We start from the raw sequence: 18,299 nt of genomic DNA, 5'->3' as shown, positions 1-18,299 counted from the left end.
AATTTGGGATGATTGTGTAATTTTGAGAGTTTCATGGGAAGTGTTTTTGCAGTGAGTATTTGCATGTAAATCTTTGAGATTTTTTTTTTTTTTTTTTTTTTTTTACAGTCATTTTTGTGTTAATTTGGGAAATGTTTTGTCATTTTGGGGATTTTTTATTTCAGTTCCTCTGGGAAAATTCTCTTTAAAATTTTTAGATGTGCTCACACAAACTTGAGAAATTATTTTTTTAATTTTGGAAAATTGAATGGGATATTTATAGAATTTAATGGGATTTTCAGGGAATTTGTTGGCATGTTTGGAGGAGTCTTCCATAATTTTTCATGAAATCATGGAAAACGTATTTGTACATTTTGGGGATTTTTTTTTAATTTTCAGAAATTTAAGTAGCGTTTATTTTGTCTATTTTTTTTTTAATCAAATTTAGGCTTTAATGATAATGTTTCATTGAAACATCTGGGGGTTATTTGAAGGGCTTTTATATGAGACAATTTAAAAATATGTTTAAGAGTTTTTGTAATGGAAATTTTAGCCAATTTCTTTTAAATTTTAGGGAAATTTTATTGGTATTGAACTTCATTTTTGATCAAAATCAATTCCTGTTCAAAGACAAGGCTGAACTTTTACCCTTAGGTCCAAATTATCCCAAATAAGTGGGAGAAACTTAAAATGCATTTCAACAAAAGCTCAGTACTCAGGAGGTTAAGGGAAGGTGATGTTCTATCATTCAGAAGTTTGGTTTGAATGATTCTACAAAAAAATAAAAAATAAATAAAAACTCTTTTGTTTATGAGGTTGCCAAAACCAGCATGAACTTGAAGCTCCTGACAGTAGCTTTTACTTTTGGTTTTACTGGAGTAAAGTTAAAGAGAAAATCTCCATTTTCAATCTTTAAAATCTCAATTTTCTGAAAACCCATTTAATCAGTTCAGTCGATTTTTTGCCCAGCCCTACACTAAGTGGTAGTTCACTCTGCAGAGTGTTGGTGACTTTTACGCACAATGCACCTTAGCAGTTGTTTGCCCTGTCCTGTGGTTTTTATGTGGTCCTCTACTTTGTGGCTTCGGTCCAGCTGTTCCTAAACACCTCTGCTTTTTACCAGCATTACTCACAGTGGACTGTGGAATATCTGTGGAATAGCAGGGAGGAAATTTCACGAACCATCTTATTGCAGAGGCAGCGTCCATCACAGTACCACAGTTGAAGTCACTGAGCTCCTCAGAAAAACCCATGTTGAATTACGCACGTTTGCAACGGCAGACTGCATGGATTAAATAAAATTTATCTGATGCAATCAATCTGATGAAACTTCTGAATTAAGATAATTAACAGGTGTGGCCAAATACTGTGTAGATCATTGGTTCCAAACCTTTTTTTCCTCTGGGCTCTCCCCACTCATATCTAATAAAAGCTAAGCCCTGGACCCACTTGGAAAAAGTGCATATCAATTATAATTGTTTTCATTGACAAAATCCCAACATATAATGTGAGATTTTTTTTTTGTATTTAAACAGTCTTAAATTTGCGTGAACCAAAGCTGTGTATTTCTAAGATTATACAGTCAAAAGGTGGAAATCCACCTTTTTTTTTAGTTTGGTTTCTTGTAATTTTTTTGCCTTTACAATGTTGAAAAAAAATGAAGTTTTAAAAAAAATGTTAGTTTCAGGTTGGGAACCACAGGTGTAGATCATAATTTAAAGCAATAATGTGTTACTTTTACACCTTGATTTAATAGCACAGTAACTTTCAAGACAGAGAAAGGCATCCAAGGAAAGGCAACCATGTTAGCCTGTGCTATCTTAGTTTGATACATGCACAACAGCTAGAGACAAAAGAGGACAGAGACAGATGAAGCTAAGAAGAGGAAACAAGACAGTTACTGACCCTGATGATAGAGGTCATAACTGATTGTGGCGTAATATTACGATGTGTTATTGGTTAAAGATTCAGCAAAAATGGGACAGGACATTGCAGTCTCTATGAATGAAAAACTCTATGAAACAGTATTTAATTCCATAATTTAGATACTTAACAGTGAGTGTTGTCCCTTTTTCTCTCACCCTCTTGCACACTCCCATTAACACCCCTGTAAATATCCCTCTGCTCCATTTATCAACACTTTATAGGCAATTAAGCAGTATGGCTCTTTGAAAACTGAGATGATGGCACTGCTCACTTGGAACCACAGTCATACACACAATCATGTACACACACACAGATGCAAAGGCACGCCCGTCCTGTAAAAGTATATGATCAATGCTGGTCATTTTCACAGAAGCACCTTCAATACGATCAGGTTTAGAGAGGGCCGACAGTAAGGATGCGAGCTTCAACTGCCAGGGACATAAAAGCCCCATCATCAGACGGCTAAATCTGTGAATAATTGGCTTGATGTTTTCTTCAGTGTTATGAGATGAACGACCAATCAAATACAAGATTAGTGAAGCACCTAAAAGCGTGTTTCATCCATGCCAGCTAAAGCAATATAGTGGGATACTGCAGTCGCCAAAGTTTGATGTATTCTTTTGGACACCACAAAACTCAGAAAAGTCCAGTGATTGGTGGAATGATGAGCTCCTCCAGCAGGACACCTGGAAACCTGGGATGCTGCTGTTACACCACATATGCAGCTTAGTCATCAGTGTAGCCAGAGAGAAGTTTTTGGGATTTGTACTTGACAAAATATTTGACAGAAGAAAAGCCGACACCATCCCTTATTACAAATTACCAGAGTTCCCTAGGTAATGCTAATCCTGTGCGAATAGGGCTTAAAACCAAGAAGGTTAAAAGTGACTAAAATGTGTCTAAAATCGAAACCCATTTTATTTCAAAGACCAAAATTAAGACTGTATTTAAAAGAGCTGCCAGAATTAACATTGGCACAGAGGATTGTTATTGACTTGGTGAAGCAATGAAAGATCTGCCTCTGCCATGCTCCACTTTGCTTACTGCACTGTTTGGTCTCTTCTCCAGAATGTAAGTTTGGGAGAAAGATGGTGCAAATAACTGTTGCATACTGATGCTTTAGTCCAGTCATACTCAACATGTGGCTCTTGAGTGATGATTTGTGGCTCTTTTATGTCTAAATTTGAAATAATATTCCTCCAAAAAGCTCAGAAAAGGGAAACTTTGGCCTCAGAAATTAATCACAGTAATCAGTTTGTTTGCCAGACTTATACAGGAGGCTTTAATTGTCAAACTTTTTCACCATTTTTCACAATTTTCACCCATTTTTTTTTTGCTACTTTTCACCCAGTTAAGCTACCGTTGCAATTAAATACCACTTTTGTCCTACTTTTTGCCCATTTTTTGGCCACTTTTCACCAATTTAGGCTGCCTTTTGATATTAAGTACCCCTCTCTTTCCTATTTTTTGTCAGTTTTTGCCGCTTGTTTTTGAAGCTTTTCCCCCATTTTTGCCACTTTTATCCCATTTTTGCCTCTTTTCACCATTTTTTCACAACTTTTCACCCATTTAAGCTACGCTTTGCCATTAAATACCACTTGTTTCCTCTTTTTTGCCCAATTTTACAACTTCTTTTAGCCACTTTTATCAAATTTTTGCCCCTTCTCACATTTTTTTGCCCATTTAAGCTACCTTTTGCCATGAAATACCACTTGTTTCCTATCTCTTGACTGTTTTTTGCCAATTTTAGTACATTTTCTCTCATTTTTTGCCACATTTGGACCATTTTTACCCCTTTTCACCATTTTTTCACCACTTTTTGCTCATTTAAGCTACCTTTTGCCATTAAATACCACTTGTTTCCTCTTTTTTGCCCATTTTTACAACTTCTTTTAGCCACTTTCATCTCATTTTTTTGCCCCTTTTTGCCCATTTAAGCTACCTTTTGCCAATAAATACCACTTGTCATTCTTCTTTTGCCCATTTTTGCAACTTCTTATAGCCAATTTTATCCCATTTTTGCCACTTTTCACCCAGTTAAGCTACCGTTGCTATTAAATACCACTTTTGTTCTACTTTTTGCTTATTTTTGCCACTTCTTTTTGACACTTTTCTCATGTTTGCCCTTTTTCACCATTTTTTGGCCACTTTTTGCCCATTTAAGCTGCCTTTTGTTTTTAAGTACCACTTGTTTCCTCTTTTTTTTCTGCCTATTTTTACAACTTCTTTTAGCCACTTTTATCAAATTTTTGCCCCTTTTCACATTTTTTTTGCCCATTTAAGCTACCTTTTGCCATGAAATACCCTATTGCCCTATTTTACCACTCTTGACTGCTTTTTGCCAATTTTAGTAACTTTTCTCTCATTTTTTTGCCACATTTGGACCATTTTTACCCCTTTTCACAATTTTTTCACCTCTTTTTGCCCATTTAAGCTACCTTTTGCCATTAAATACCAGTTTTTTCCTCTTTTCTTGCCCATTTTTGCAACTTCTTGTAGCCAATTTTATCACATTTTTGCCCTTTTTCACAATTTTCTGCCCATTTAAGCTACCTTTTGCCATTAAATACCAGTTTTTTCCTCTTTTTTTTGCCCATTTTTGCAATTTTCTGCCCATTTAAGCTACCTTTTGCCATTAAATACCACTTGTTTTCTATTTTTTGCCCTATTATGCTATTCTATGCTATTTTGCCCATTTTAGTCATTTTTCTCTCATTATTTTGCCATGTTTTTGCCACAATTGGACCATTTTTGTCACCTTTAACTTATTTTATTGCATCTATAAGACATTTTTGCCACTTTTCACCTCTTAGATTGTGTCTCTTGTAAAGGTGTTTTTCAACAATTTGGCTCTTTGGTTGAGCAGGGTTGAGTAACACTGCTTTAGTCGAATATGAAACAGTTCCATGTGGACCAGTTTGAGCTCTTTTTAAGGTCCATAGTTTAAGATTTGATACAATTGAGCCATTAAACCCTGCTCAGTCAGGACGTAGAATGCAGAGGGGTGAGTGAGCCTAGACATACACAAATAGGTCGTGTCCTCCAGTCAATACGTTGTTTCTTTGCAACCTAAGATCATCACATCCCTCACCCCAACCACTCTGCCAGTTTTTCCCTTGCCCTTTCTCACTGATTTTTGTGCCCAGCCTGTGTCACACAAAAAATAAAATCACACTCATCTTTTTTGAGATGTACACAGCAAATATCTTTAAAGTGATAGGATGAAATGTTGTTTAAAATACTTGCACATCATGCAAGCGATCAACTAATCATCAGTCTTTATTTGTATAGCACCAAAAGCATCGCAAAAATGAAGCCCCTCACAGAGATTTTCAATCTTATTTTTCTGTCTTTTTTCACTTGCAGTAATGACGGGACGTTTGACGTGGCCCTGAACGTCCACATCCAGGCTTACAGTGATGGCAGGGTGACCTGGACTCCTCCTGCGCTCTACCTCAGCTCATGTGGAGTTCATGTGAATACTCACCCACAGACAGACTCGAACTATTCCCAAACTTCCCTTTAATGTTTTCTGCTTCCCTCTGACTCTTTCTTTTTTTGTTTTTTTCCCACCGTCCAGGTTACATATTTTCCATTTGACTGGCAGAACTGCTCCATGCAGTTTCGCTCCTACACGTACGACTCCACAGAGATCGATATTCAATATGCACTGGACTCAAAAGGCAAAGAAATCAAGGAGATCATCCTGGACGAGGCTTACAGCGGTGAGGAACGCATGACAGAGCACATGAATATTTAAACCAGTCACATGAGAGTTTTATTTCTCGACATTCCCCCTCTTTGTGATGTAAAAGTCTAAATCTAAATTCCATCTGCAGAGGGAGGCGAGTGGATAATCAAACACAAGCCGTGCAGAAAGAACATGAACGATGATAACTACGAGGATATGACCTTCTACCTCATCATCGAGAGGAAGCCTCTCTACTATGTGTTGAACATCATCCTCCCCTGCATCCTCATCACCATCATCGCCATCTTCAACTTCTACCTGCCTCCTGATGCTGGTATTTACACAACATTTTAAAAAAAGCATAAAAAACTTTAAGGCTGGTTGGTTTTATAATCACCATCTCACTTTAAAGCTGGTTTATTCTACCTTTTATTACTCTCTAAAATGCTTCAACTGTTTTCTATTTGTGTTTGTGAGATCAGCTTAAATTGGGCTATCACATATTTGTCCAATTACTGCCACAAAGGGATTCAATTTCAGATTAGAAAGTTAATTTGCATAAGAACTGCTAAATCAATAAACTGCTAAATGAAAAAAGTAGAAATGAGCCCGTTAAACTCTGACTGTAGTCAGGATAAGTCTGCACTTTGATCACACTCAGGAGTTCAAACAAGATTTCTCTGAAAGAATCTCTTCTTCTGGCCTCTACAATGCTGTGAAAATATCTGCCCCCTTTCTGATTCCTGACTTCTTGCATATTAATCACACTTCCCTTCAATAGAAACACATTCAAAGCGCAGTTGTATTCAGTCAGAATTTTAGAATATTTCATTTATTTCCCGAAAAAAACCTAATGGACAATGCAGCTTCAGTTTCAACATCTGATAAGTCCTTTGTGCTCCACTGTGAATAAGATACAGGTTTATGAGATTTGCAAATAACTGTATTCTGTGTTTATTTACATTTTGTGCCCCAACATTTTTGGAATTGGGGTTGTACGTGAGCGGTTTCTGCTGCTCATCTCCTTTTCTTTACAAGAGAAGGATGTCATATTGACTGTTGTGGGAACGGAGTCTTCTGTTGTGTCCCTGCTTTGATGATTACTCACTTGACTTTGCTCTATTGACCAATCAGCTTCACTTGCATAGGAAGATGAATTTCCCATTAGTGTCATCACTGGTGGATTTGAGGAGCACCTGCAGCTAAAACAGCTGATCTCCCTCAGTTAGAGGAGGAACAAACCATGTCCTGGTAAAACAGAATGAGTTGTTAACGCTTAACAGAAAACACTTTATTGCTACTCCCTCAACAACAGTAAAACTGAGCTCTGACTTCCATAAAAATCCGCTGAGGAGTGGGATTGCATGCTTTTGGCAGTAAACAGTTCTTTTTCTCCCTTCTAGGGGAGAAGATGGGTCTGTCCATCAATGTACTGCTCACCCTCACTGTGTTCCTGCTGCTGCTGGCTGATAAGATCCCTGAGACTTCCCTGGGAGTCCCCATCATCGTCAACTACATCATGTTTACCATGATCCTGGTCACGTGTTCTGTCATCCTCAGCGTCGTCGTCCTCAACCTGCACCACCGTTCACCCAACACGCACCAGATGCCCATGTGGGTCCGCAGGGTAAGTTTCCAGCATGCATATCCACATTTAAAGGCTGTCAGATGTGGTACTTTTATTCACCACATTTTAAATCAATGCATTCTCTGATGTTTTAATCATCAGTTATCGGGGTATAATGGTTATCTGGTGTCACAGTTGTATTTGTACCTCAGTTTTGGGGTCATTGTTCGGGGAATGTTTGCCACAGCAGGGAAAAAGCATCAGAATGTCCTAGCTGCATAATTCTAGATCAGGGGTGACAAACTCATACTGAGTTTAGGGCCAGATTTGCTCCAATGAGACGTCCTGAGGGCCGAACTGTTTGGTCCAGAGGTGTCAAAGTCAATCTCAGAAGGGGCCAGTACTGAATTTAGCTCTAACCTGAGAGTCTAGCAGGGTCATCATTTAACCATAAACTGTCAAACTCAATTTCACCAGCAATAAAATATGAAAAAAAAAAATCTTAACACTGATGATAAATCATTTCAAGTTTAAAAAAGTCAAAATGAAAAGTTTAAAGGCTCAAAATCTGAGAAACATTCAAATGTATAATTTCAAAAAAGGTAAAACACAAAATTTAAAGACAAAATGATTTTAAAAAGGCAAATATATGAGAGAGTAAAAACCATGAATGTAAAGGTCAAAATATGGGATTTAAAGAAAAATCACTAGTTTCAAGGTCAAAATATGGGATTGAAAGGCCAAAATCATGAGTTCAAAAGGTCAAATATGGGATTAAAAACCAAAATCATGAGTTAAAGGTTAAATATTGGATTAAAATGTCAAAATAATGAGTTGAAAGGTCAAAATTTGGGATTTAAAAACCAAAACCATGAGTTTAAAGGTCAAAATATGGGATTAAATACTCAAATAATGAGTTTAAAGGTCAAAATTTCAGATTTAAAAGCCAAAATCATGAGTTTAAAAGGTCAAATATGGGATTTAAAAGTCAAAATCATGAGTTTAAAAGGTCAAATATGGGATTAAAAACCAAAATCATGAGGTAAAGGTTAAATATTGGATTAAAATGTCAAAATAATGAGTTGAAAGGTCAAAATTTGGGATTTAAAAGCCAAAATCATGAGTTTAAAAGGTCAAAATATAAATATCTATTACATATTTATACCTTTCCCCACCTTCCTGACTTTTAGTCAAATAATTTTTACTCTTTACTTTTCATATTTTTATGATTTACCAAGGATATTTTAAATCATCATGGTTAAGTTCAGGTGAAGATCAGTCTGTGAACTGACTGCAGATTTGTGTCATAATGCGCTCATATTTAGACAAAAACATGAACTAAACAGTTACATTTTTCAGCCATGAATGAAACGTGAGCTTAGTTTACTTTGGAGACAGAGAATGACCGCTCACGTCATGAGTTACCAGAAATTAGAGCTCGATAAAGATGCAAAGACGGCACTCGGTAAGCATTCTGCACAGTTTGTCAACGCTTCCCAGTCCTGACATTTAGAAACGACTCTTCCAGTTTACTTTTCAAAGTAAAAGCAAAACCTTCTTCAAGGCCCTCTTGAAGCCTTGAGCTGCCCCCATATTCACAGACTTTTATTTTGAAGTCGTTTACGGGACAGTTACTTAGTGAAGTTAGTCAACTGCAAGTTGCTTCACTCTTTCCTTTGCGTCTCTGCAAAACTTTCATTGAGTTTAATAAAAAGAATTCTAATCGCCTAATAGTGATAATAATTTGAAATATCAGGTTATATTAAGCTTGTTTATTTGAAATATCGCTTTCACTCCTTTTCATCCTCTTAGTCTCTTTCCTGCACATACTTATTACATGTAAGCACACGTTCTTAAAAAAAACATGATTATTTTTTTCTCCCTTTGTTGGAACGACGTGGATACTATTTCTGCAATATGATGCTGGCATTTAACTGTGTTAAACCCAAAATAACATTGATCTAATTTTTCTCAAATTTCAAACTTACCTCATCTGGTGTTGTAAAATAATATTACAACTATCTGCACAGATATGATTCAGTGATCAGAAACCAGGATACTAGTTTTTCTCATGTATACAGGGATATGAATAACGGGGTTTCTCTGTGCGCATGTAAACACAGTATCCAGAATATGATAAAATCGGGGAAATGACTCATAACCGGGATATTCTAGTCCATGTAAACGCAGTCATTGACTATTCTTCCACTCTCTTGCAGTTGCAAGGATGCGTTTAGGTACTGAAACATGGTATCGTTTGATTTTATGTGAATCGGCACTCAGAAGTACCAACAGAATTTGGTCAGTGCCTATAAAAGTACCATATTCAGTACCCATCCCTTACTGTAACTTAATTTTATTGCCCCTTAACCCTTTTTTGATGGTTTTCACCACATACATTGTGGCTTTTGGTAAAGGTATTTTTCAACAGTTTGTCTCTCTGGTCAAGCAGGGTTGAGTAACTGCATTAGACTGTATGTTTATGTCAACTGCTTACTATACTGAAGACTAATGAGATGCAGAGGCTCTACAGTCATGTGCATATTTTATTAACTTAGTGCCACTTTTTAATGAGAACCGGTCCTGACAATGTGCACTTAAACAAAAGGCTATTAAATACATGCACAAATCCATTATAAGGCCATGCACTGCCTTTGTCCACATAGTAATTATAGCCTTCCATTAATTGCTTAATTAATGTGATGTTAGATTTCCTGATTGTTCAGTGTAATGACGGTAACCGTAGCTTGAGATTCAGGCACACCATAAGATTGAGCGGGTTCGCCGACACCCTGAACGTCATGTTGCACCATTAACCTCCATCTCTGCCTGGTGCCCTTAATGTACATTATGTGCAGCTAATTACAGGCCTTAACAGCAGCTTTACACTTTACTTCCATGTCTGTCTCACTTCCAGGGAACATTTACCTCACACACAGGTGATTTGCATGGTTTAATGGAGCTAAGCTTTTTAGTGCTTGATTGATGGGAGAAAAGGACATTTGAGGTTTTGCTTCTTTTAACTTGTAAGCTCAAGACCATCAGTGCTGAGATTTTTCCACGGAACACTTCTTTAATATTAGCAAATTCATTAAATCTGCATTAACCAACATTTCATACTCACAATGGAAGAAATCATATAAGAATGAAAAGGGTCAAAGCCCATGGTTAATATCAACAGAGTTGGTGGTTCCAGCTTTGATCATAGCCAGAAACATCTGCAGGGTTTGATGTTATTTCCTCTCTCAGATGCACATGATCTCCTTTCAAACAGATTTCTATGAGCTTACATTACAACAGGCCAATGCCTTCTTTGCAGCCGTGTGATCCCAGAGTTACAAGAACGTCAGGTTGGTGGCAGGAAGTGAAACACAGTTGGGAAGTGTTGAGGATGAAAGAAAGACAGTTTGATAAAGTTTTAGAAGGATCTGCACATGATATCATCAGAAAGTGTCTAGATACATGGGTATGATCCCTTCAAATTAGGTGAAACTGATTCTTCCAACAGGTTGACTGATTTGTCTGATGTTAGGCAACTATCATCATAAATAAGTCAGTGCCGTAGACCTCCTACTACATCTTACCAAATCAAGGGGTACAAGAGTCTTGAGGCTCACAGCTATTTCACTGAATGGCTGCTGTCTTGATTTTGCATTGGTCAGAATTTCAAAAACTAGAGAGCAAACCCTACTGAGTGATGTTTATTTCCTGTAATTTTCCCTCTTTGTTCTGTATTTCTTTGGATTTTAGTCAGATAAGTAAAGGTACTACCTGATCATACCGTTAACTTTTAAGAAGGGGTCACAGCATGCACAGGCATCGTCCATCCATGCTCCTCCAGTTCCCAAGAGCACATCCATAATTCTCAAATGGAGGAAGTTTGGCATTAGAGTGGTGACCGGGACCCCATGGTAACTCTGAACTAGCTCCAGAGATCCAGTAAGACAACCATCACTGCAGCCCTACTGATCTGGGCTTTATGGAGACAGAAGCCTTTTCTTGCTGAAAAAACACATGAAAGTTGTGGAGTTTGCAAAAAAAGAAAAACGCACCTGAAGGACTCTCAGACTATGAGAAACAAGATTCTCTGGTATGATGAAACCAAGATTGAAGAGTTTGGCCTCAATTCTAAACGTTATGCCTGGAGGGAACCAGGCACTGCTCATCACCTGCCGAATACCTGCCCGGCAGTGAAGCATGGTGGTGGCAGCATCATGCTGTGGGGGTGTTTTTCAGCAGCAGGGACTGGGAAACAGTCAGGGTTGAGGAAAAGCTGAAGGGAGCAAAGTAAAGCAATATCCTCAATGAAAACATGTTCTGATGAAACACTCAAGACCTCAGACTGGTCCGAAGGTTCACCTTCCAACATGAGAATGACCCAAAACACAAAGACAAGACGGCAGTGGAGAGGATCAGGGACGACTCTAAACCCTATCAAACATCCGTGGAGAGACCTGAAATGGCTGTCCACTGGCAGCCCCCATCCAACCTGACTGAGCTTGAGAGGATTTGCAAAGAAGAATGGCAAAAAAACTCTCTAATCCAGATGTGTAAAGCTTGCAGCATCTTATTCAAAAACACTTCAGGCTGTACTGCCAAAGGTGCTTCAACTACAGAGTAAAGGAATACACCTGTCAACTTGATATTTCGGTATTTTCTTTAAATAAGTTGTGGCATCAGACTGCAACATTACAAAATTTTAAAAAGTGAAGCAGGTCTGAGTACCTTTTAAATGGACCGTAAATCGTCATTGCACATTTCGAGGCTCCATCACACCCCCCTCCACTTTGAAATGTATGACTATCATGAATCATGAAATAAAATCATCCCTTTCAGAGTAAATCAGTCATTAAAAATGACATCCATCCATACTGTTAATACAGTAACTGTTCTATTAAAAGGAAGAGAAATTGATTTTTCCTCCCTAACATTCATTTATTACAGTTAATGTATTTTAATGGCATCTTATCCAGTCTTGGCATTAAATCCAGCCATTTTTCTCTGCAACCTTCACATTTATTCAGGGAGAAAAGTCTGATTTTAATAGATATGCTTGACTCTAGGATTTACCTACAACTGGCTTTTTCATATCCTTTAATTTTTGTATGAAATAATAGATTATCACTGTCTTTGCAGAGGTAACAGCTGGAAGCCTGAGAGGCTGATAGTCCCAAAGCACTGTGTGAAAAGGTGAAAAATAAGATTTCAGGGACCTCCTTTCTATGGCTGAGTAAACACATTGAAGGACGATTCACATGGTCTGTGTTTGATATGTATTTCCACTGGTGCAGTCGTAGGTGTCAAGAACTGCTTTTTCTATCTTCTCCAGTTTGACAGTTGCCTTCAGCTTGTCATTTTCTGTCTGCTGACCCTGAAGTGGGATGGTCACGGTGCTCTGAGCCCCTCAAGGCTGAGTGTTCTCCTCAGGTCAACTTCCCAGGGTCCTCTGGGTGTCAAGTGCAGCCCTGGCGGCTTTCAGTTCCTCCTTCTGTCTGATAACCATGTCTCTCTGCTGCCTCACCTCTGCCTTGATGTTTCTTTGAATGCTTTTTGCTAATGTAATCACATCGCTTCTGTGCAGTTTCAGTCTGCCAGAGTCCCCAATACACAGAGCAGCAACGCTAAGTGAGTTACAGCTACCATCATTGTCACATGAGAGCTTAAAGATAAAGAGGAGTGGAGTTTTCTATGTAGTTTACAGACTAAAGTGAGCCAGGCTCTGGGTAGAGGTGTGTCTATTTTAACTAGTGAATGCTTAAAGCAGCAGTGTTAAACCATGTAACGTTTCTGCCTTAAGATATTTGTTTCTTAGCTGATCTAATTCTGGAGTATCTTTATCAGGAAGAGTGGTTGGTTGTGCCTTGGTTGCCTCGTTTCATACAATATTACTGAGGCAGAGAGCTGTGGTTCTCTTGCAAGAAGTGTGTATGGCTTTACAGCACTAGTTCACACACAAGCCCTTGAAGCCTCCTATTACTTGTAGCTGCTGTAGCTTCAGCTAATTGCCGTTTGGCCCGGTGCTTCACTGGACTTAACCATGAGAAGCTTGGCATGTCGTAGGGACAGCGTGGTGTGGCAGTGTTTCGATCTAAAAAATAGATTATAAGTTGCATGTGTGCTGTAGAGGGTTAAACTCATGTAAGAGTGCTCCACCAATGTGATGAGTTACCACATTGAGCAGGATGTTAATCTGCAAAGAGGAACATAGGCTAGTGGAGCTAGCAGCTAACTATAGCCACGCTCTACTAAAAATACAGGCCTTACATCTTATACCCACTGATGCAATGATCCTGGGATGAATCTGATTGCTTTCTGAGCATTTTCTCTGCTTTAGACTTGTCCATTTAATGCAGTTTAAATTTGCATTCCTTTAGTACTTAACCAACAGTTGAATGCACATACAAAAATTTGAATGCAGACATTTTACAAACAGCGTGCTTTAGATGTAAGAAGATTTGTAACTGCACAATGTATAACTGTACTTTGTAGAGATGTAATATCAACTGGTTGATCAAATATCAATCAAATAGATAGGATTTCAAAACATCTTCCTCTACATCATCTTGAAGCCACGCCTTTATTTAAAATTTCTCTTCCATGCATGTTTGGTAGTTTCTGCCCAGCTGTGCATCATCCTGAACTTTGAACAAGCCAGCAGTAAAGAGGTGATTACTATCAGCTAACAGCTGGATTAAGAGGATGGAGAAGATAATCACCCTTCTCTAAGCTGGATGAATATTCTTTGGACATGGATTACACCAGGACAGGCCTGCCACCCTTTTTTTGTAGACCACATTTGCAATTCTTCTTCTTCTCCTGTTCTTCTATTCTTTTATAACTGACCTGACATTGTTTACATTCTGTCGGTCATATTCAGTACGAGCATATCAGAGCGACATGACAAAATGCAGAGGTAGGCATGTCCAGCTCTGTGAGCTGCATGAGTGAACTAATTGATTGGTGGCTAAAACTCATGCAGAGGCCAGTCAAGACTCATATTTTCCACCAAAAAAAGGCTTTCAGTGTGATTTCTTTGTTCCTCTTCTAATAATGAAATGATGGCCAGGTCTGACAAACGCTGCCACTGTAACTACATTTGAGCTAATTGCTTACACACAACTAAATCCCTCCTTTAACTTTCAATGCTGGTGTTTGCTCTTCTATTCATAAAGAAATGTGGTTCAGTTCCAGTAAAACTGATGCTAAACTGTAGCTTCTTCTGCGCTAATCACTTTAAAGAGTATTGTGTCATATTTGACAAAAACTTTTATTAGACCTCTATCTGATTGATATGATCAACAAATTATATAAGAGCCTTTAGAATAAAACCTGATACATGATAAAAAAAAGCCCTCCAGTGCATTATCAACTGCCAAAATGCCTAATGTATCTATGTGGAATTTATTGTAATTTTCCTTCTTTTTAATTTTGGTAGAAAGTCAAATAAACAACTCAGTTCCAAAACAAAAGAGAGTTTCTGTCTATTATTTGAGTTATGAGGGTTTATGGGGTTAATTAAATTGTACATTAAAAAAACACAAAGACAGACTAATTCAAACAGTTTTGTTCCTCTTAAATTAAAATAAAGGTAAAATATTGAATTCTTTAAGTTTCTGTTTTTAGTGACAAGTTTTTTTTTCCGTATCTTAAAATAAAACTGTCCATTTTGCCCTTTTAAACATCTTCTTATTTGGTTTAAAGTCTTGAGTTTTGATTTTTTTCTGCGTGTTGTGAAACATTTCTATTTGTTGTATCCTAATTTTTATTTCATATTTAGTTTTAGTGATTTTTTTCATACCTTGTGAAATATTTTTACATTTTGTTAAAAATTTTTGCGTTTCAATCCTACATTGCGTCAGGCAAAATGTCTGGTAATTGTATTGAGTTCATTGCATATCCTGTATTACTTCTGCACTTCAGTTAATATTTTTGAATTCAGTAAAATGTTTTTACATTTGACCTGTAGGGCCACCACAGAAGTGCTGTCAGAGTTTGATCCAATCCAATCTACTTTATTTATATTGTGCATTAAGACGTCTTATTCAGGCTAAGTCGTCCTTTTTCCTCTAAAATTACTAGTTGAGCTGCTTCAGCTCTTATTCTAACTGGCCTGTATCTACAGTAAAGCATGACTCATGCTGATGGGCTGTTATTGACATCCATCTGTCAATACAGGAGAGCCAAGAGCCACTTCAGATGACGGATATCCCAGCGCTCCAATGTGCAGATAAAAGAGCCATCACAGAGGCAAACAGCATTTATACTATTGATCAGGGCTCACATTTGGCCCCGTGATTTGCTGTTTTATCATCTACTGCTCATATCTGAGCCGACAGCCAAGGAGCACCAATTAATGGTTGTATTAAAAGGATTTTCCTGACTTTTCTCTAGTTTTATTGTACAGTTATTTGAATGTTACTCATCTGTTAGCTCTCCAGTACAACTGGAGTCCTTATCTTCAGGGCTTTGGCGGAGAATCCCGAGTCTCAAGGGTACATTTAGAGGAGACACTGAAGAATTGGAAAGCATTTCCCATTTGGTGTCCCCACCCACATCATTCAGCAGCAACTGTCCTCAAAGGTTATCTGCTAAATTCAACATTTTGACTCATTCCTCAGCTTTAATAGGCAAACACAGAGCAAGAACATCTCAGCTGTCCCATAAATCATGGAACAGGAATCCAAATAAATGGATTTTTATTACCAGGGAGGATTGTGGAGGAGTGTTTAGAAGCTATCAGCTGAAAGGCCAAAGTATATTTACACAACCTAATGAGTCTAAAGGTGTTAATGATAAGAAGAAATATGCAGGGATAAATGTCTAATATTCATTTAAACCATGTAATACCAATTAAAGCATAAAAAGGAGAAAAAGCATAAAAGCAGAGAAACAGAGCTCACTGTTCCTCCTTTCCTTTCAGATCTTCATTCACATCCTGCCCATGTACTTGTGCATGCTGCGGCCAAAAGTCGAGCTGCCCATGTTCCTCCTGGAGTCCGTGCCTCGCCGAGAGAAAAAGATAGTCAACATCAGCAAAGGAGCCGATGAATACTTCATACGCAAGCCAGACACCTCCATCCTGTTCCCCAAACCCAACAGGTGAGAAAGAGGGCACTGCTGGGATCCAGGGTCGTACTTGGAGTTCGACAGGGCTCTGGCAAATTAGTTTGTAGGATAGATATGTTAGTTGGCATTTCTATGAATACAAAACCCAATTCTAAAAAAAGTTTGGATGTTGTATAATGTGAATGAAATTAGAATACAGTGATTTGCAAATCCCTTTCATCCCTTTCAATTATATTATTTTTTAGTAATCCCTGTCAAGTCTTCTGGACTAGAGAGGAAAAGAAACACCAAATGGTTTAACTCAGTGGTGACTTGAAGGTGATTTTAGCATATAAGGCCGTCTGCATCGAACGATGCAGTTCTTTCAGGAGTTTTTCTGCGTGCTTTAAAACAGCTTTAGATGCATACACATGTAAGTGTGTCATTCAGGTATATTCAGATTTCTCCTCTCTCTTCTTTTGAGTGAAGAAGGAGTTTGAAGCAGGACTTCCTCTTTCACCCCGTCACGTCCAGCAGTGCTACACGTTGACTTTGAAGTTGGTGGACTTGTTCTATTTTATCCACATCAGCATGTGTTTTATGGAGGAGGAATAACATAGTGAGGTAGAAGCGATTAAAAATACATAGGAGTAAACTGATAAAAAGTGTTGAAAAGAAACTCTGTAGTTTATGTATCACCTCCTGTGTTTAGTATTCATAGAGTTTCAGCTGCTTGTAGCAGGTTATCTTTGAAGTCAGGTAGCCAGCCCTTAGCTTGCATTATTTTGTCCTCAAATCCAACTTTTTTCTACATAAATAGACTTTACTCAGCATAGCTGTTACCTTAAGTATAGAGGGACAGTATTTTTATTACCAAATTACGTGTTATCTTCTATTATTCATGTCTATGGTATTTATTTGTGTCTCATGTTGAAGCACTGAGTTTTTTTCCCTTCATGCTGAAGTAGCACTTTTTCACAAACACATGGCGTCCTCTCCAAAGTCACACTCACTTACTAAATTGTATTTAGGTAGCATGATGCTGTATCGTTCAGACTTGTAGTGAAAGCTGCACTTGCATTTCTTCCTGATGATTACTTGTTACTTGCATAACTTCCACTTGCAGCTGGGTGTACCATAAATGCTCCAATAATAATCGGATTCCCATGGAGCTGCTTTCAATGCATTTCAACAGTAGTCAGCTTGTAATGACACAGCTTTTCTTGCCTTTACTTTAGCACTAGTCACATGTGACAATACTCTACCAATCAATTCTTTAGTTCAGGGGTTTTCAACCTTTTCAGCCCGCGACCCCCAAAATAAAGGTGCCAGAGACCGGGGACCCCCCGTTGTACCTGAAGATGGTTGAACACAGCCATGAACATTCAAGAAGAGTCATGTGGAAACAAGGCCGCTCATTGGGGGGGGGGACCAGAGAGCTTTCTGGGGCCCACGCAAACTGGGGGCCAGCAAAATCATGATCCATTGTAAAGTTAAGCTGTGATATTTTATATTTGACCTGAATAATAACCACTCTTATAAAAGAGAAAAATTTTAATTAATTTGTGTAGTAAGTAGCCCTCTTTTAAAATGTAAATCCTTTTGTTGAAAACATAATTAAAATACTTTAAAAATAGCCAAAATGGGTTAATAATGGCAAAAACTGGTAGGAAAGGTGGCAAAATTAGATTTTTAAAGTACCAGAAATGGGTTAGAAATGCCAGATATTCTATAAGTGTCGCAAAATAACCAAAACAATGGCAACAATGAGTTAAAGTGGCAAAAATGGGCATATTAAGTGGTAAAAGGGGATTCAAAAGTGGCTGAAATGGCATTAACGTGGCAAAAATAGGTAAAAATTTGGTGGAATGAGATAAAAAGTGATATAAATGGGCAAAAAAGGGTTAGCTTAGGCAGAAATGGGCTAAACTGGCAAAAATGTGTGTATTAGATTATGAAATGTCCAACCCCTCTCAAGAGGACTGGTTCTGGAGCCCAAGCTGTGCGTCGAGGTGAGACCAACTATATCTAGCTGGTACCGCTCAGCCTCACGCACAAGCTCAAGCTCCTTCCCCACCAGAGAGGTGACGT

General features: G+C 38.1%; 1 protein-coding gene across 2 annotated transcripts in view; it reads left to right on the top strand.

Moving 5' to 3' along the window:
* chrnb1 (cholinergic receptor, nicotinic, beta 1 (muscle)) overlaps nucleotides 1-18,299 on the top strand; it is a 46,538-nt gene that overhangs the window by 13,844 nt on the left and 14,395 nt on the right. Inside the window, exons 5-9 of one of the 2 annotated variants that reach the window (XM_041778927.1) lie at nucleotides 5,272-5,380; nucleotides 5,486-5,630; nucleotides 5,745-5,930; nucleotides 7,000-7,223; nucleotides 16,084-16,262. In XM_041778927.1, coding sequence (XP_041634861.1) covers nucleotides 5,272-5,380; nucleotides 5,486-5,630; nucleotides 5,745-5,930; nucleotides 7,000-7,223; nucleotides 16,084-16,262 — 843 coding nt within the window. Of the gene's footprint in view, nucleotides 1-5,271; nucleotides 5,381-5,485; nucleotides 5,631-5,744; nucleotides 5,931-6,999; nucleotides 7,224-12,492; nucleotides 12,832-16,083; nucleotides 16,263-18,299 lie in introns of those variants that run through there. The other variant, XM_041778928.1, reaches the window with a different exon arrangement.

This window comes from Cheilinus undulatus, linkage group 22 (assembly GCF_018320785.1).
Source record: "Cheilinus undulatus linkage group 22, ASM1832078v1, whole genome shotgun sequence".
Taxonomy (NCBI): domain Eukaryota; kingdom Metazoa; phylum Chordata; class Actinopteri; order Labriformes; family Labridae; genus Cheilinus; species Cheilinus undulatus.
This window is presented reverse-complemented; position numbering and strand designations above follow the sequence as displayed.